The sequence below is a fragment of the Onychomys torridus genome, chromosome 13 (genome assembly GCF_903995425.1).
Source record: "Onychomys torridus chromosome 13, mOncTor1.1, whole genome shotgun sequence".
In the NCBI taxonomy this organism is placed as follows: Eukaryota; Metazoa; Chordata; class Mammalia; order Rodentia; family Cricetidae; genus Onychomys; species Onychomys torridus.
The window spans coordinates 65,752,946-65,773,356 of record NC_050455.1 but is presented as its reverse complement, the minus strand read 5'-3'; the positions used below and the strand labels follow the sequence as shown (position 1 = coordinate 65,773,356).

At 45.1% G+C, this 20,411-nt stretch overlaps 1 protein-coding gene across 3 annotated transcripts in view; it reads right to left on the bottom strand.

Moving 5' to 3' along the window:
* Positions 1-244: 244 nt before the first annotated feature.
* The window catches only part of Loxhd1 (lipoxygenase homology domains 1), a 159,054-nt gene continuing 138,887 nt past the window's right edge, over positions 245-20,411 (bottom strand). For all 3 annotated transcript variants that reach the window (XM_036205229.1, XM_036205230.1, XM_036205231.1), the window contains 4 exons: positions 16,991-17,161; positions 12,927-13,059; positions 11,728-11,886; positions 245-725 (listed from right to left, as the gene is read on the bottom strand). In XM_036205229.1, the coding sequence (XP_036061122.1) occupies positions 245-725; positions 11,728-11,886; positions 12,927-13,059; positions 16,991-17,161 (944 nt within the window). The remainder of the gene's footprint in view (positions 726-11,727; positions 11,887-12,926; positions 13,060-16,990; positions 17,162-20,411) is intronic.

The following is a 20,411-nucleotide window of genomic DNA, read 5'->3' as shown; positions in this document are numbered from 1 at the left end:
CAGGCACACAGAGAAACCCTGTCTTGAAGAACAAAAAAGTTTGTACAGTCATGGATTATGACTTGTGACAAATATAATTCTTGTATGTCTGAGAGACAGAAAAGTGGAGGATCCCACAGTCACTTTCAAGGATCAGCCTCTGATGAGTGGAGACCTCAGATCTTCTTCCGTAGCCCCACCCCTGGAGGCCTTGGGAGATGGCTGATGAACACAGGGTGGGGTGCAAAAGGTGTGGCCGAGCATCTCAGACAGATGGGAAGAGTTCTCGCCAGGTGAGTCCATCCCCCCGAGACTTGTCTAGCCACCTGCCACAAGAGAAGATGGTGGCCACTCCAGTGCTCGTGTTGGTGACCTCCACCTTCTCCACCAGCCAGCCTGAGTAGTAGCCGCTACCATCATGCTCCAGCCGGACCTTACGCAGCTCTCCCAGCTCTAGAGTCTCCAGGAAGAAGCGGTCAGTGCTGCCCCTCTCGAAGAGGTTGCGCATTTTCTGCTTCAGTTCCCGCTTGCCCGTGTCCCCATTAGCTCCAAAGATGGTCACAAAGATGTTGGCGTCTGTGCCTGCTCCTGGTTCGTAGCCGGTTGTCACGATGATCTCGTACTTGACTGGTACCAGGCTCTGGATCTTACTGGCGAAGCTCTCTGTTGTCTTAGTAACCTCAAATACCTTGAAGTACTTCCTCTTTCTCTTGAGGGGGATGAGGCAGTCACAGTTAAAGAAGTACCTGGAAGGGCATTAAGGAGCAGACAGGAGTCAGCTCAGGAGACGCCTGCAGAGGGTCACCGTTCTCACATAGCCTCCAGTCATCATTCCACCCAAGATTCCCAGTAAGGCTGGACACCCCATCCTTCCTGTTGCTCCTTGTTCTAACCCTTTCCTCATTCCTCATATGCCACATGCAATCTGTAACCCAAACCTGTTGGCCCTGTTTTTCAAAGGTACCTAGAACTAGAACAAGCCAGTCTGTCCCCCTACCCCATCCCCTAGCATCTCTGCTTTGGTCCAAATCACCATCCTCTTCAGGATAAACATCAGGGGCCTGCTAACTGGCCTCTGTGTTTCTTGCTCCCTAGGTTTGGAATAAACAATTGCTATGGGTTCTTCCCAGTGCAGATTGTTGTAGCTTGCTGTCTTCCAGCCCCTTTTGAACTCTCACAGGAGACCAGCACAAGATGAAGCCCATTATCATTCCACCATGGAGTGGGAGAGGGACACGGCAGGTCCCAGCCCTTCCTGAGCATTTATAGGCAGTTAACCATTGCTGGAGGCATGGTGCTAATAAGATCCTGCCCCTCTTTGAGATTTTATAGGCAGTTAATGGTTCAGAGGGGAGGGTCTCATGAAGCCCTACCTCTCTCTGAGGAGTTAGGCTATCAATTCCTGGGGGAGAAAGTTTCTCTCCAGTTATTTAGCAGCTCACACTTTCCTGTGCTCCCTTAAGTAACCCCAGTTAAATTCACTGCACTGGTTGACCAGTCTAGACATGGATGGAATCTTTTCTTCCTTCTGCCATTGGTTTCCTATCTGGAGTGAAGAGCTGTTTGCTCATCTCCCCAGGAAACAGTCTCACAACACTAATAATTCAGCAGATTTTGAAATAAGCAGTCCTGGCGCTTGCTAATGACTTCAGGAATGCAACAGTGGAAGAGTGTGCCCGGAGGTGAACACCCTCGTGGCAGTTGGGGAGCAGCCAGCCTAAGAGGCACTCTAGGGTAGCAGTGGCAAGGAGTCAGCTTTAGGAGATCCCCGCTGGGGCAGCTGCTCAGTTCACACTGGGAACCCACAGCAAGTGTCCAGGATGAGACTGAAATGTTGCTGGCAGAATACCTCTAGATCAGATAGAGGAAGAAACTGTGACTCAAAATCGCACAGTGTTCTGCAAAGGGGCAGTTTAGTCTGAGCCACAGTCCCCACTGGACACATAGAAACAGGACCATCACAGAGGCAGGACCTGCACCTGCTGTACCTCCAGGAGAACCTCTCAGAGGAAGGATTGATACCAGCACCCCACTCCTGTGAGAACACACACAGGACAGGCTGGCACCTGTGCCAAGCATCTTCCTAAGTGAGAGCCCACAGAGGCAGTAGCATCACTCATGTTCTGGGCACACCAGAACACGCACAGGAAGGTCCTCTGCCTGTGAGCCACCCCCGAAATGACTAGCACCAATGCCCTTCCTCTATGAAAACTCCGGAGTCCTCACACGGCAGAGTCAGCACCCAAATCCTGTAAGGGATAGATTGCACAGGTTGGTGTGGGATTGGGAGTCTCCTTGCCTCAGTTTCCCAAGTATTGGGATTGTTTTAGGCTGCTAATTGCCTCTCTCTCTCTCTCTCTCTCTCTCTCTCTCTCTCTCTCTCTTCAAACATATGTTGGCCCACACATGTAGAGGCCATAGGTCAACCTTAGATGTAATTCTTCAGGTGCTACCTACCTGAGCTACCTGAGTAGGTCTCTTTTTGAGTCAGGGTCTCTCACTGATTAGACTAGGTTGGCTGGCCACTGGACCTCAGAGACTTGGCTGTCTCTGCTTTCCCAGCAGTGGGATTACAAGTGGGTGATACCATGCCAGGCTTTTCTGTGGGTTCGGGGAATCAAACTCAGGTCCTCATGCTTGCATGGCAAACACTGACTGAGCCATTGCTCAGCCCCGACTGCATTCTTTAGCAATCTCCTTTTGACTTGATAGTCACTTGGAGCTGCCTTATCATCTCCCTTATCCATTTTGTTCTCCTATGTATCTCCTCTTGTATTTTCTCCATTGCTCTAATACTAACTTCTAGCATTACTCTCTGGTTTACTTCCCTCCCTACCTGAAGTAACTGATATCTTAGGACATGACATTCTATCTGTGCTTCTTATTCCCTCCAAATTATTGATGTTGAAGGGTGATTGTTTTTATTGGACTGCTACTGTATTTTCAGAGGTCCATATATTGTTTGCAGTCACTTTGAAGACAGGCTTCTACTCTTGCAGCAAAGCTGGAGTGTAAGCATACAAACTGGGTCAGTGAGCATAAATGACATATTGACCCTTCCATAGCCTACCACTACCTGAATATTCCAAATAGTTAGACTGAACAAATAATTCAAAGTAAGATCAAAAGCATCCAACTTTCAACCTAATGCATAAAACCCAATGTAGAAACACAAGAAATATATCTTAAAACAAAACAAAACAAAACAAAACAAAACAGCAATGAAACTCCTGAAAATCACTGATTCCACCATAGTGTACTATAATGAACTTGGATGAGATGTAATCTTAGGTAATAATTAAAATGATAAGAACATTGCACAAACTCAAAGGGGACACAAATACACCCCAGAATAATCACAAAGAGTAAACACACACACACACACACACACACACACACACACACACACCCTGAAGAATAAAATAAAGATGTCAATACAGCATAGTAAAGTGAAATTCAATAGAGAGAAATACTATAAAAAATGGGGAGAGGGAGAATGGAAGTGAAAAGCTCACTAAGGAAGAAAATCTTCAGTGGAGAGACTCACCAATGGAATAAATTAAGTGGAAGACTGAATATCAGGACTTGGATATGAAGTACACAAATTAAAACAGTGAGAAAATCACAAAGATAAAATAATAAGAAAGCACAACAGAACACCCGAGGCCTAAGAGATGCCATCAAAGACATGAACATAGAAGAGGGGGGGTTCAAACTAGAGGCATAGAAACCATAGTGAATAAAAGCACAGCAGAAAGCTGTTTAACCTGAAGCAAGCGATGACCAACAAGACATAAGAGCCATTGAGAATGCAGACATAAAGGACCAGAAAAGAAATTTCCTACATCAAACTTTAAATAAAACATTAAGTCTACAGAGATGATTTGAAAGCTTCAAGAGAAAAGGACCAAGTCACATAGAAAGGCAACTCCATTGGTGTTGCAGACTTCTCAACAGAAATTTTGAAACCCAGGAGAGCATGCGACAGTATATTTGAGGTCTGAAAGGCAATAACTACTGACCCTGATTACTACATTCAGCAAAATTACCCTTTATAATTTAAAGAAAAAGAAAAGCTTACATGATAAAACAAGCTAAAGAAATTAATGACCACTAAGGCAGTACTACAGAGGATATCTGAAGGAGTCTCTCTACTGTAGTGAAAGAATATCCATGCGGTCACAGGAAAGAACAAACTACACTAGAACGGCATATAAGCAATAAGGAGAAGGGAAGTACCAACTACCACAAAGTAGCCAGAAGGCAATAGTCAGTGCAAAGCTTCCAGTAATAACTATGGATAGCAACCGTCTTGATCCTCTAATCAAAAGACACAGACTGGTAGACTGAATTCAAAAATCAGGCCCATCTATTTATTGCCCACAAGAAACCCACCTCACTGGAATATATGAGCACAGCTTCAATGTGGAAGAATGAAAAACGATATTCCACACAAAAGAAACTAGAAAACAAGCAGGCACAGTAATACTAATAGCTGGCCAAGTAGGCATCAAACCAAAATTAATTAGAGGAGACAATGAAGGTTACTTTGTATTGATTAAGGGACGGTTTACCAAGTGTATATTGTAATTGTAAACCTTGTGTACTAAGGCATAGTCTACTAAGTGTATATTGTAATTGTAAACCTTGTGTACTAAGGCACAGTCTACCAAGAGGATATTGTAATTGTAAACCTATATGCATTGAGTACTGACACACTGGCTTCATCAAACAGACACCAATGGACTTAAAAGTACAGCTTCACCTCAGCACAATATAGTACCCTACTCTCACCAATCAATAGGTCATCTGACAGACACAACTAAACTAACAAAAGCCACCAAAGAAACATCACAGCTAAATGCCACTGCAGATCAAATGGACTTAACAGACAGCTACAGAATATTCCACCCAAACACTGCAGAACACATTTTTCTCAGAAGCCCATGTAGCTCTCCCTAAAATAGATGACATTTGAGGACACTAAACAAACCTTAAAAGTACAAGAAAAGTCAAGTAATTTCTTATATTCTATCTGTTTTAATTTTTGAGACTATAATTTGATTCCAACACTTCTTCCTTTCCCGTGCTCACTTCAAACCCTAACATATACCCTCCCCATTCTTCTTCATTGTGTCTTGTCTTATTACAACAAAATAAAATCAACACCAAGAGAAATGATAGAACATAACTCATAGAGATTGAATAACACACTATTGAATGATAAAAGAGGCATCCAGAAGACCAAGAGGGTAATTTAAAATTTTCTAGAATCAAATGAAAACAAAACTATAATCTACTAGAACCTGTGGCACATGATAAAAGCAGGATTGGGATATTTATGTCTGCAAATGCTTACTTTTAAAAAATCAGAGAGGTCTCAAATACAGAGAGCTTAATGATGCACCCTAAGGCCAGGGAAAAACCAGAGCAAGTCAAACCCAAATCAGTAGATAGAGAGAAATAAAAAGATACAGCAGAAATAAAGGAAATGAAAACCAAAAAAATAATGCAAAGAATCAATGAAGTAAGGAGTTGGTTGTTCATAAAGATAAACAGGACTGACAAACCTTTAGCCAAGCAAACAGCTGGAAGAGAAGACCCAAAGCAATAGAACTAGAGATCAAAAGGGAGATATTACAACAGATACCAACGAAATTCAGAAGATTACTACAGCATACTTTGAAAACTTGTATTTGAACTTGTAAGATAGCCAGGTGGTAAGGGTGCTTGCTAGCAGGCCTGACAAGCTGAGTTCAATATCTGGAACTCACCTGGTGGGAAGGGAGAACCGACTTCCACAAGCTGTCCTCCAACTCTCCCCCAGCTCCTCCTCTCTGTGTGTATTCAAAAAATGAAAATACAGAACAGACAAGTTCCTACACACACACACACACACACACACACACACACACACACACACACACACACACACACACACATACATACATACACACACACATATATACATACACACACATACACACACATACATACACACACATACATACATACACACACATACACACACACACACACACACACACACACACACACACACACTTACAAAAACTAAACCTAGATGATATAAACAACTTAAATAGATGTATAGCAGGCACTGAGATGGAAGCATAAGTGTGGAGTTTCTCAAGGCCAGGCCCCGATGGATTCACTGGTAAATTCCACCTGACATATAAAGAGGAGCTAAGGTGGTTGTTCTTCAGTGTAGTCCATAAACAAGAAAGGAAAGGAAAGCTACCAGACTCATTTTAAAATGGTAGGATTACACTGAAATTAAAGCCAGATGGGACACACACACACACACACACACACACACACACACACACACACACCCCACAGGCTCATCTCCCTGATGAATATAGACAAATTACTTGTAAACTGTATCCAGTCATACACCAGAAAGATCATGCACCATACCCAAGTGGGCCTTGTTCCAGGGATGTAAAGTAATTCAACACCATAAATCAATAAATATAATACGCCACATTATAGATTCAAGGATAGAAATCACATAATCATCTCAGTGATTGCAGAAAAGATTTTCTGACAAATTCCAACATCCCTTCATGACAAAAATCCCAGAAGAAACTAAGAATAGGATGATGTAATAAGGATTATTTATGACAAACTTGTATTTAACATTGCATTAGATAGGGAAAAACTCAAGACATTCCCACTAAAGTCAGGAATGAGACGAGGGTGCCCGCTTTCTCCATGTTTATTCAATACAGTCTTTGAAGTCTTAGAGCACCAAGACAAGAGAAAAAAAAAACAAAAGGAACACAGACATACATGAAAGAAAGAAGTCAAACTATTCATATCTGCAGATGCTACAATATTGTACATTAAGGGCACCAAGACTCTGGTAGAACACTCAGAACTGATAAGCACTGTCAGCAAAGTAGCACAATAAAAAAAAAAAAAACACAGCTGAAAACTTCTGCTAGGAAAACTAAAAGGAGCAAAGGAAGTGAAGGCAAGGGAAGAATGGATCAGTGGGATCAAGTTAGTGAAAATGGATTTAGATTTGTTGCAATCCCCATCAAACTTCAATGGCATTCTTTACAAAAATAGAAAAAAAAAATCCTAAAACTAACCCAGAAGCACACAGAGGGCCCTGGATCACACAAAATCACCCCAAGCAAAATGGAAATGCTCGAGTTATACTCAACCACTTTCAAGCTACAGTTCAGAGCCACAGTAACAAAAGTTGTTCGGTACCCACAGGGGAAAAAAAAAAAAAACATAGTGGGAAAGATTTAAGGGTCCAGACTTAAATCTACAGCTGTAGACGACACCCAATTTTATTTATTAACAAGCTACCAGACAACAGACATCAGAGAACAGACAGCCTCTTCAGAAAACTGTGCTAGGAAAATTGGATATTCATATGCAGAAGGATGGCATTGTAGAGTTCCATGTCACACCATCATCTCCAGAGGGATGCAAACTTTATTGGGAGACCTGAAACTCTGACACTGTTAGAGGACAGGAGGGGAGGGCTTTCAAGATATGAACACAGGCAGGGACTCTCTCAAAGGGTCTCTAGTAGCTCAGGGGCAAACACCAAGAACTGGCAAGTGAGATCACATGAAATTAGAAGTTCAGCAGGGGCTGGAGAGTTGGCTCTGAGAGTTCAGAGTCTTTAATTCCCAGGGTTCAATTCCAGCACCCACATGGCGGCTTACAAACCATCTGTTGCTCCAGTTCTAGGTGATCAGACACATTCTTCTGACCTCTGTGGGCACTAGGCACACATGTGTGCACATACATACATGTAGCCAAAACACTCACATGTATAAAATGAAATAAAATATAAAATAAAGTAAAATAAATCTAAAGGTACCACAAAGGAAAAGATCGGCAGAGAGAAGTGACAGCCCACACAGGATGGGAGAGACTCTTTGTTTCTTTTACATCTGCCAGAGGATTATTATCCAGAATATATAAAGAACTTAAAAAAAAACTCACTAAATCCAAAGAAGTGACAACCTAGTCAATACATGGAGGAATAAAATAAGCATTTATTAAAGGATGCAGTAAAAATGGCCCAGAAATAAAGGAAGTGTTCAGCACTCTTAGCCATCAGGGAAATGACATCAAGACTACACTGAGACTCCATATCTGGTCCAAATGCTGTAACAAGGACAACAAATAGCTACAAAAAGCTGATGAGGCTGTGGGGGAGGGGAGCTTTATACACTGCTGGTGGGATGCAAACTGTCTGGCCACTGTGAAAGTCAGGATAGGATTGCCCACAAAACTGAAAATGGAATCATCACAGGACCCAGGCATGGCTCCTCCTGGGTATAAACTTCAAGGATTCTAAGTCAGCGCTCCCCACTGTTCCCCACAGCACTGTGCACAGGAAGCATGTTATGAAATCGGCCTCGGTACCTGTCGATGTGAATGGGTGAAAGAATATGGCATGCACACACAATGGAGTTTCCATGAGCCACGAAGAAAAGTCATTTTCTGGGAAACAGACACAGCCAGAAATCATCATATTAAAAAAATAAGCCAAACTCCAAACTACTAAAATTCACATGTCCCCTCCTTTAGAGATCCTGGTTTTTCTTTATAAAATAGATACGTGAACAGTTATGTGTGTCTCTGAGGTGGAGGGAAGCCTGAGGGAGGCAAGGGACAGGCAGAAAGGGGTACAGAGAGAAGGGGAAGAGGGTGGATACGGTAACAATCCATGGTCTATTTGAAAGAAACTGACCTCACGAAACCCAATACCATATGCTGTGAATAGGTGAAAATAAAGAACCAAACACAGTTTTGCATCTGTGTGCTTGAATGAGGGCAAACCCCTGCCGTGCTGTCCCTGTGGAGGTCAGAGGACAAGGTGTGGGAGTGAGCTCTCTCTTTCTACCTGGTGTGGCTCAGGGAGAAAGCTAAGGTTAGCAGGCTTGGTGACAAGTACTTTTACCTGCTGAGCCACCTCTCAGGCCCTTGATGCCAATAAAAAAAAATTTAATTGGAAAGAAAGGAAGGAAGAAATTTTGAAGGAAAAAAATGAAGGTGCCTCACAGAAAATTTTTGTTGTTTTGAAATCTTTCCTCCACAGATTTATCTCTTGATGTATTTGGATTTTTTTTAACATACCAGAATATCTTCAAAGGAGATGCACATTCATTGTTCAGTTTAAAATTCTTTTAAAATGTGGTGTTTTTTGCATAGATTCAGGAATATCCATAATTTGATGTAAATGCACAAATTGTATGGTCACATACATGGGTTTCCAAACGTGGTCTCTCTCTTCCTTTCTGTTTGGCTATATCTCCTTTCTCTCTGGTTCCTACTGCAGCACCTTTACCTTAGATAACCCACATAACAGCCGAGGGTGCAGCCTGCCAAACTTCCTCCCTTCCACCCCTTCTGACAGACCCACGTACACACAGACATATGGGGACGTCAGTGTTCTCTTTTCTGCAAGGCGTCGTACAAAACGTGTTTTCCTGCATCTTGGTTTCCTCACTTGATAATACTTCCTGGGAGTTGCTCCAAGTCATCTGGTACACATTTAGATCATTATTTTAAATGGCTAAAAAAATTCCCCGGTACAGATACAAGGACACATTTCCTAATAGAACTGGAGACACCACCCAAGATGTGGGACTCAAAGCCAGTGGGGTCAAGGACTCTGGCTGGATGTGGGGAGAGCCTGTGAGGCTAAGGGTGAAAACAGTGAGCATAAAAGAAATGAACTGGCTTAAAACTCAGGCATAGCACAGTCAGCCTTCTATGGACACTGTGTCCACAGGGATCAGGAAAGTATCGGGGAGAATGAGCTCCTCAACATGCTCCCGATGGCTGCCTCTGATGGGTAGGACCTAGGGAAATGGTGCTGTCTTTTCCCCACTCTTTGGTCTTATTTGAATTTTATAGTGATTATCTGTTGGATAAACTATTCGGATCAAACAGTATATGATTTTGATTTTTTAAAAAAATAGATAAAAGCCTCTCTGTGTGTCCTTGCACGGGAACTCTGTGGGTGTTAATGATGAGCAAGAATGCCAAGGGCGGTGATGCAGCTCAGACAGAATGCTTACGTAGCGTGCACATGGCTCTAGGTTCCATCCCCAGAATAAAAAGCACACTGCATATATATATATATATATATGTATATATTTAATAAGGTTACCCAATACAGAGGGTTAATGCAGGTGTTGGTCACTGGGGTCCCTTAGACCCCCAAACAATACAAGGTAGTGCCATTGCTCATCTTCATTCACTGAAACAAGATGGTGAGAGCCTATTACTGAAGACACTACTTACTTGAGTCACAGGAGATGGAGCTACCTGGCTGTTGCTTTTGTGTGGGCAGTGACCTCCTTCCCAGGGAAAGGAGGGACTGTGTGGAGTGATCAGGGACAGTTCCAGGAAGCAACATGGTGGGAAAAAGGCCAGCAGTGGCCCTGGGTGAGATGGCCTACAAGCAGTCAGTGGCACTCTAGCCTTATGGCCCACATATAACTCTATCTTATCCCACCAGGTAAGCCTTGGCCATGGCTCTCCCCACTAGGCTTCCCCGGCTTCCTCTCAGCCTCTCCCAGGCCTTCCAGTGCCTTAGACTGGTGGTTCTCAGCCTTTCTAATGCTGTGATCCCTTAATACAGTTCCTCATTTTGTGGTGATCCTCAACCACAAAATTATTTTTGTTGCTATTCCATAATTATAATTTTGCTACTTTCATGAATAGTAATGTAAATGTCTGTGTTTTCCAAGGGTCATAGATGACCCCTGTGAAAGGGCAGTTCAATCCCCAAAGCGGTCAAGACCCACAGCTTGAGGACCACTGCCTTAGGGCCTTTCCTGGCTTGCTGTGACAGTACCAAGTGGTTTCAACTATACCAATTGTCAGTTGTGCCTGTGTTGCCTAGGTAACTAAGGCTCTTACTCTCCCAGAAATGGCTAAGTCTCCAGAAGACCCTGATGGCAGAGATGCAAAGTCACAGGCAAGTGTGCTACTGAATTGCCTGGCTGGCTTGTTCTTGTCCATAAGAGACATCCTCATAGGGATCTCCTAAGCCATGGGCATGCGAGCATCATTGCTGTGTCATTGCAGAAGGAAGGAAGGAAGGAAGGAAGGAAGGAAGGAAGGAAGGAGAAGGAAAGGGAAAGGAAGGGAAGGGAAGGGAAGGGAAGGAGGGAGGAAGGAAGAAAAGAAGAAATGATAGAAGGAAGGAAGAAAAGGCTCCTGTATCTGCCTCTGTGTGCCTTTCTTGGAGTTCTTGTAAAGAAATCTCCCTGGATTAAAAGGCAGGAGACACCCAAGGTCACCTAGTCTATCTGCTGTCTCTGGTGGTAGATACATACATAGTTCAGATAACTCTAGCACAGCGTTTCTCAACCTGTGGGTCTTGACCCTTTGGGGGGGATGAACAGCAATTTCACAGGGGTTACCTAAGGCCATCAGAAAACACAGATATTTATATTACAACTCATAACAGTAGCATAATTACAGTTATGCAGTAGCAATGAAAATGCTTTTACGGTTGGGGATCACCACAACATGAGGAACTGTATTAAAAGGTAGCAGCACTGGGAAGGTTGAGAACCACTGTCCTAGCACATAACAGCTGCTTCTTCCCTTCCTGTCTTACAGGTTTATATTCATGAATAGGGTAACCTTGGTATTGAAAAACACGCCTTCCCACACATTGCCCTCTCGCCCATGCATGAAGTTCCCACTGCACCCCAGGTTCAGCTCTGTACATACACATTTCCATACTCCATCTCAGTGATGGTGATTGTCTTGACATGCCATACTAGCTCTCTCTTGGGGATGAACCGGTCCTCCCTGGCCAGGTGGCCCACGCAGAGGGAGGCAATGTCTCCCAAGAAGATGCTGTCAAACTCGAATGTGTCTGTGGTCCCCCTGCAGAAAACCAAGATGTGATCAGTGTGCTGCCCATGCCTGGTGATGGAGGCAAGCATTTATTGAAAAGCCTATTGTATTCCAGGATGATATGGAAGAAACATGCAATACCACAGCCAGCGTAGCACTCCTTGAGGGATCCAGGCTAGTTTTAAATCAAGACAGTGACAAAGGAAAAGCCCTGCCAGCTGCCTGGTTCCAGCATGTAAATGGCCCACTAAGCAGCCTGGACCTTGAAGGAGGGTGAAGAGCTAGGTATGGAACTGCAGAGAGAGGAGGAAGAACCCTCCTGTTTTTGAAAAACCTTACCATGAGAGTAGTTGGGTATTCAGAGATCTACTTGGATGGAATTTGAACCCATAAGGACATGGTAATGAGAAGGCAGGGTGTGGGCAGTCCGTTGGCATTGGTCTGAGGAGCACAGACTCTGTCCTCATGGAAGGGGGATTTGAATAAAAGGTTGAGGTAAACAGAATGGGCTATCCTATCAAGTTTGCCCGTTGAAACCTAATCCTGTGTGATGGAGTTTGGAGCTGGGCCTTTGGAAGGTGAGTAAGTGGTGAGGGTGGAGATTTTGTGAATGGAGTCTTATAAAACAACGGAGCTCCTGCATCCCTTCTGCTGCATGAGGACACAGTGAGAAGACCCCCATCTGTGAACCAGGCGAGTGTTAGTGGATACCAAATCTGCAGCCTCAAGAACATGGGGAAGAGACGTCAGTTGTTTGTAAGGCACCCAGTTTCATAGGGTGGCTTGAATGGACTGAGATAAAGGAAGCTGAGCGGAGGGAAATGGAGACTTAAGTTCTGTCAGGGACAGAGATGAAGTGAACACAGCCGCTGAGGCCTCAGGAGAAGCAGGGGGAGAGCTCTGGGTTGGGATGTGGGAGAATACTTATAAGGGAATTACAGGTCTGGCACATAGTAGGTACTCAGCAAATTCTTTCTGGTTAGACCCATTTGTAGAGCACTCAGTGGGGGAGGTGACTGGGATCTCTGGATTACCCTCCCCACCCCCATTCCATCAAGCATCCTTCTTACTTCCGAAAGGCCCGCTGTCTGGAAGAATTTTCCACAAGGAACTCCTTGGATCTGTTCTTCCTGCCCTCCAAGATGAGCCAGACATTCTCCCTGGTTTCGCCTCCGTTGCCAGTTTCTATGACAATCTCGTAGGCTGCAGGGAGGAGGTGGGAGAGGGTCAGCAGTAGGAAGCAGCTGCCTGCCACCAGCCAGTTCCTTTCTCTCAGAGACTTTTCTCTGGCCTTAGACCACAGTCTGGGTCTTGCTGAGACCCGGGCACTGTAACCAGGACTGGTGACCTGGGATGGCAGTGGGCAGCCCCTTTGCTGGTAGACATGGGAATGCGGCTGCCATAGTGAAGGAATCACGAAGTTGGGATTAGGAGACCTTGGGGTCTGGTTCTCACAGCCGATGAGCTACTGAAATGCTATATAGAACATTAGCACGTGTCCACCATCCTTGTATAGAGGCTGCCAAGTGTCGGGAGTACCAGACGGGTGGCTAGAATTCACTTTCTAGCCCCAGGCATCCAGCTCAACACTGACCATCCATAAGACAAAACACAATAGCTCTGTAGCCAAGGACCAGGATGCTGCTGCATTCCGAGAGAAGCTGTTTTCGTGCCTTCTCCTATCTCGGCTCCTAGGATGCACTCTCTTCCTATCTCCAGCACCTGACCTCCCAGCTCCTGCTCAGGGCTCTGCCACGCTCCCTCTCTCCACTAGCTCCTCACCGCCTTTCATTTATTTCCATATCGCCTTCTTAGGGAGGCCTATGCTAGTGCCCTAATTAAAGGGGTAGCCTGGTCTCCAACACTTCTGGTCTGCCTTGCCTCACTGCTAATTCCTCTTGTTCTCATCATTTCATGTATCCACGATTGCTTATTGCACCTCCTCCCCCTACCTGAGTGAGTACAGACTCCACAAGGGCAGATATGGTCATTAACAAATTTCCAACTGCCAAGAACAGTGCCTGGCACATGGTAGGCCCTTAGTGAATACATTTTAAAATTTCATTTATTTTTGTTTTGTGTTCACGGTATTTTATCTGCATGTATGTCTATGCACAATGTGCATGCAGTGCTTGAGGATGCTAGAAAAGGGGGCTGGACAGAAACACATGACAGCCATGGGAAAATGACAGGGGGAGGGGGGGGACAGTGTGCTTCTGGTTGGCATGCAAAACTTTACTGCCTCCCATTGTCAGGACTCTTATATACCCGAGAACTCCCTGCCACATGCTGGGATGGACTGAGCCCCACGGACATGCTCTTTCCTCTTTCTCTGAGGCTATTGAGCATTAAGAATCCAGGCTGATGCTGCCAGCAGCCATCTTCCTGGGGTCCATGGAAACTTGCACTAAGTTAACATATGGGGGAAATCAAGCTGAGAAGAAAGGAGGAGTCACACTGATATCAGCAGCACCTCTGGGGACAGTAAAGTTGGAGCCAGAGCCATGTCAGGCGTCCAAGTTCTGGGACCAAATACAGCAAAGATACAGTTTTTAAACGTATGCCATCCCAGCAGCTTCTGTTAGGACCACTGGAGGATGGATGCTTCACGGACACATGTGAGGGTGGATTCTACCGCCTGGCGGAGCAGCAAATATTCCATCCCCAGGGACTGGCCAGCAGAGGAATGTACTGGAGCTAGAAACAGTGCAAATAAACCGACAAAGCAAACCTAAAGGGTGTTAAGTGTAGCAGGTAGGAAAATGGAAGGCTGGGAAGGCAAAGGCACCCTTCAGCCTGAGGTGTTCCAGCAGGAGAGAAATGTGGCCTCCCAGGTGTATGCTTGTGAACATTTGCACACATGAGCATGCAATCGCACTGATTCAGCCAGACCCTGGAAAAATAATGCAATGCCTGAAGGCTTGGGCATTAGGCTTACACATGAAAAGTGCTGGTGGTTCTTGGCTCTGGGTGTATGTTGGCATTACCTACAGGGGTGAATGCTTGCCAGATGGCTGGAACAGCTTCTGGGGGTACTTCAGAGCATTGGAGATGAAGCCTGTAAATGGGATGCTGGCTGATACGGGCATTTGATAGATCAGCAGTGCCAGCCAAGCCCAATAGGGAGAAGGCATCCTAGAGCCATGCAGTGGGCCTTGCATAACCATTCTGAATTTCTGTTTTCTTTACTTTTTGACACAGAAGTGTACATTGCAACCTGCCTTCTCCTTAGGGTAGATGTGGGGTTTCCAGGGATTAAGGAGAGTGTGGTGTAGAATGCCTTCACACAGATGAGGCTTTATTTAAGACCAAGGGGCTCTTTATACTCATAGTCTGAGTACCCAAAATGACCCAGGGTCACCAGCAGGCAAAGTCCAGGAGGGTCTTCTGAAGTCAGAGTAAGGCATGGCACTTCAAACTGCTCAGTATGGATTTGTCTCAACATTAAATAAAAAGCAGCTAAGAGTGGGGATCAAGTTCAGTGCATGACACCTCCAGGGCCAGCTGCCACCTGGGAACAAAGGTATAGCTACCTGTCTGTCCCCATGTGAGCAGCACAGATGGTTCCATGCTGCTCCCTGCACACTCACAGTATTGACAGGTGGGTCCAGGCCCTCTCCTGGCTCCCTGCGCATACTCTCCTATTTCCCACATCAACAGAACTCACTCCTCCCCCAAGAGCCCAAATCCTGCAAGTAATTGCAGCTATTTGGCTGTTTGGAAATCTGAGAGAGAGACTTGGCAACGGAGACGGGCTTTGCCGAGTATTCCTCTACTAAACACCAATGGTCTGAGCAGTCTCCATTGCTCATCTTAGCTTTGTGTGAGGAGCTTAAGCTTCCCCCCTCTGAGTGCATCACAAGGCTCTGTGCAAAGAGAGCACCACATATATTTACCAAGCATCAGTTCACTGAGCTCCAAGATCCACAGTACTGCATAGGGTGACACCACCCTGGATCTGGATAGGTCACAAAGCAAGGTGTATCACCCACAGCATCCAAAACCAAACTGGGCACCCAATAACTCCTTAGAAAGTACAATTACAGCAGAGGAGAACACATCCTCTGTTCTGGTGTGAGATCTCTACCCTACAGAAAACTCAGCAAAGGGGCACTGTTTCCATTTGAGGATGCTCCCAAGCTCACAATGTTCACCACCTCTCAAGAGAGCTAAGTTGACCCTGGGGCCATTTGGATGGCCCGCCAGAGATGGGAGGTAGTTTTCAAGTCAAGAAGCTCACTTCCCTCTTACAGTATATAGTGGTTATGCAAAGAGCTGTCCAGTCAGGGCTCAGTTCCCAGGTCCCCTTTCAGCTGACAGAGCTGTGAGACTAGTTCTCCCAAGTAAAATACAGGTTAGCATGCTGGGACCGCAGAGGAGAGGGTCTTCTAGTTCCCTTTTGGGAAAAATGTGGAAGCCACGTCTTAGAAATGGCAGAGAAACAGATGGCAGGAGCTTAGGCCCCTACATCACACTACAGAAGATAGCTCACCTCACTCCCACACTGGACTATACATTGAGAAGTGAGAAAGAAACTGTGTGGTGCTAAGATGCTGAGGTGTGGGGAGCTGCCTTAATAACTGCTTGAAAAACCCTTCTTCAGTTGGGTTCTGCCTTTGGGTGAGCTTTCTTCTCATCATGGGGCCCAGATGTTGTCTTGGGTATTAAAGAAGTGTCTTCTAAAGTTTGATGGCCATTCACCCCAGGGACTGATCACTCACTCTTTCTCTGTCTCCTCCGTGGGAGGGAGTGGCTGGTGGGGACCCTGGCTCTCCCTGACTTCTGTTTCTAGAAACTCTAGGTTGGCAGTCATTATCACACACATCGATTGGAACAATCCATGACATAAACATTGCCTGAGAGAGTGTCACAGCTGCCCTGCCCAGCCCTTGGCTCAGGGAGAGCCTATCCCCAGTGGGTTTTCTTTCATTAGTACCTGTGATTCAGGGCCATGAGTATCTCAGCAGTTCTAAGAATTCACTCTTTGGGGGTTTACTGAGGAATTTCTCCTGTAGTCACATGGAACCTTCCCATTCCTACTCAACCCCCTACCCCCTTGAGCAAGCCCTCCCTCAACTAGGAAGGTAAGCCCTGATGTCACAGTGGGCTGGGCCCACACAGTCCCACCACGTACTGGTCTCTTCCAGCTCATCACGGATCTCATTGTTGGCGCATGCGAAGTCGCGGACGGTTTGTCTGTCACCCTCACTCTTGGACAACCAGCAGTCACACTGGAAACGGAAAGTCTCGTCACGGGAGTTGTCCTTCACATCAACATAGTTCAGGTGCCAGCCAGGGAATATCCCTGTGGAAGAAAGGACTGCAGGTGGGAAGTGCCCCCTCTCCCTGTCAAGACCTCCCACATCCATAGCTATGTGACCCTGGACAAGTTCCTTGTCCTCTCTGTGGTCTGGTATTCTGGTTGATGAAATGACCAGTTGGATTAGGCAGTTTTAAGGACTCCTTCAATCTGAGGAACACAGGGGTCTTTGCAAAATGCTTAGAGGTCTTACATATGAAATGTTAGTTGTGGGCTCCAAGAAACTGCACTACTTCCCTCCTGCAAACATCTTTCACTGAGAATCTATCCAACATGGACATTTCCATAAGAAAAAGGCTTATTGATTCCATCTGATTCATGGTGGAGGTATTCTAGACCTTTTGGGAGCCTCTTAACTGAAGGATGGCTTCTGTTGCTTTCTGATCTGTGTTCACCAAGCTCCTGTCAATGATCCTTCCTAATCAGTTCAGGTTTTATCTCCACCAGGAGGTTTTATCTCCACCAGGAATCCTTCCCTGATGTTCCCCCATCCCCACATCACTCTAGGGGCAGTATCAAGAGTGCCCATGCTCTGTGGTACTCTGCATCTATCTTGGGTACACACTTTCAGATTTGTGCTGCTCTTATTTACATGTGTCTCTTCCCTGTGACCAGGGATGCTTGAGTGCAGACTGAGTCTTGATAGGGTTTTTAGGGCTCAGCCTATAACTGGCAGATCACTAGTTGCTCAATGAATGCTGGATGAATAAATATAGCTTGCATTGAGGGTTCTTGGCTGAACTGTTCTGTAGTCATTGAAGGGCCCAGAAGCTGCCACTTCTTGGGATGTGTTCTTGAATTTGACATATCTTGGGCTGACAGTGAGCACAGAAGTGTCCCTACCACAGCAGAGCTGGCAGTGTGGGCCAATGTGGGTTTGCTTTGACAGCTGTGTGTGACTTACACTGTTTTCAGCACCCTCTAACTCAAACTCATTAGGATCGTGGAGCATCACAGGCCCCACAGAGAAAGCAACCCCAGAGCTCTGGCAGGCTATATGATGATGTTTGCTACTCATAACACACCCACAAGGCAGTCCCACCAGCAGCACACAGTTGGGTTTTATTCCTACACCCCTGTCTCTCAGGCCACCTAGGGCTCTGGCGGCAGTTCCACTATCACCAAAAAAAAAAAAAAAAAAAAAAAAAAAGCTTCTCTCAGATTAGACATTGTCCAAAGCAACACTGCTAGAGATCCTTCCCTGCTCCCAAGAGTATATAAAAGTGTTATAGAGTCCAGGGTGCTAAGTTCATGGGTGGGATACATAGGCTGGCACTATTCAAACTTTCAAAAATAGTGTTTGAGAATCCCCTACATAAATACAAAGTGTTTTGATCCAATCTACCCCCACCCCTCCATCACTGTCCCTCACATATTCCCCATCCACACTCCTCACCATATTTCCCTCCCAACTTCAGAGATTTTTTTCAGAAACGCACTATGTATACTTAGTGCTGCCACTATGCAAACAGGTGTTGGGCCATGCCCTGGAACATGGGTAGCCTGATCAGGGATGAACTGAAGAAAGCTAACTCCCTCTTCCCTGGCATCCACCAACTGCCAATAGCTCTGGAGCTGGAGCTTTGTAAGCTCCTCCTCAACCATGCTGCAGTTTGGCCTGGCTTGCTCTTACATAGGTCCTACACATAAAGTCACAGCCCCTGTGAGTTCATGTGTGCAACACCCCAGTCATATTCATAAGATACTGTTTCACAGAAGTTTTCTACTACCTCTGGCTCTCACAATCTTCCTTCTTCATCTTCTGTGACAATCCCTGAGCCACACGAAAGATTGAGGACTCTACATATTCTCTGTGCTTTTGTTATTAGCCTCTGTATTAATCAACATGTATTGTAAAAAGATACTTCTCTGATGAAGGCTGAGCAATGTACTAATCTATTTGTATAAAGACAAATACTGAGGGAGCAATTTAATACTATGTCCATTAAGCTGAATTCTCCCTTAGGACTTCTAGCCTGCCCAGCCCTGGGTTTTTGGCCCAGTTCATAGTATCAGATATCAGTTCTGTCTTGAGGAATAGGTTTTAAATCTAATAAAGCAGTTGGTTATCCTCAAAACACTTGTGCCACCACTGTAGCAATGGGAATATCATGCCACGCTAGTCATTATTCAATATCTCAGTGTTCATAGCTGGGTAAGACTGCTGTTGACTTTTCTCTCCCATCACAGCACCTCTGTCACTATGAGAACTAGCCACCAGGGAGGAAGGCTCCAGGTTAGCACATCCTTGATTTCTCTGGCCCTTATATGACTCAAGTATATGGTGTCTCCAAAGCAAGATCTTAGTATCAAATTGGCAAGGGCAATAGTTTGTATTACTTTGTGGGTTTATGGAACCTCCACTTACCCATAGCTTGAATGGAAGTAACCCACACTTAGCACAGGGCCTTGTGCTTCGTAGCCTATGACACCTGGAGAGGCATTACTTCCTGGTGCGAGGTAACTCCATTCAGATTCCTTTTATAAGTTGTGTGTCTATTTCAAGAAGTTCCTGCAGCTGTAGGTTTCCATATGGCTTTTTCAAAGGCCTTCGGTGTTGTTTATCTCTCACTGTATTTCTTTTTCTTTTTCTTTTTTTTTTTTTGTGAAATCAGGTCTTTACTGAAGAAGGAAACAGTGAGAGCTAACACTTCTGTTGCATTATACAGCAGTGAGGTGAGTTAGTTTGTTCATGAACTTTCTTTGCACTTGATACATCTTTCTCAATTTTCTACAAATTAGGGCTAGTACCATCTGTAAGTTTATGGATTGGCTGCATATTAGAGATGGTTCCTGGTAGTACCATGGAGCTGATCACAGAACTTAGCAAGCCTCCATGCGTGCAGCATGGAGATGATGAAATGAGGTGGATAGAGTCATTCTCTCAAGGCTTCTCACTAGAATGCAGAAAGGAGGCAGCAGGCAGAGAAGAGAAGACACATGGCTGGTGGTGTTGAAAGAGATCCAAATGGAAGAGAAGCTGGGCTTTTCCTTGCCCTGTTTTGCCATGAGTAGGGTGTGTGTGTGTGTGTGTGTGTGTGTGTGTGTGTGTGTGTGTGTAGGCTGTCTCACCCCACACCCAATTCCCCTTTCCAATTAGAATTAAGCAATGCAATTCTTTCCACTAAACAATAGACTAACCCCAACCCCCTTAATATAAAAGAAGACTTGCATTCTCTGTTGATTTTCTTACCCTGCTTTGGAAATGTTGTAATGCCCAGCTGATGGACAACAC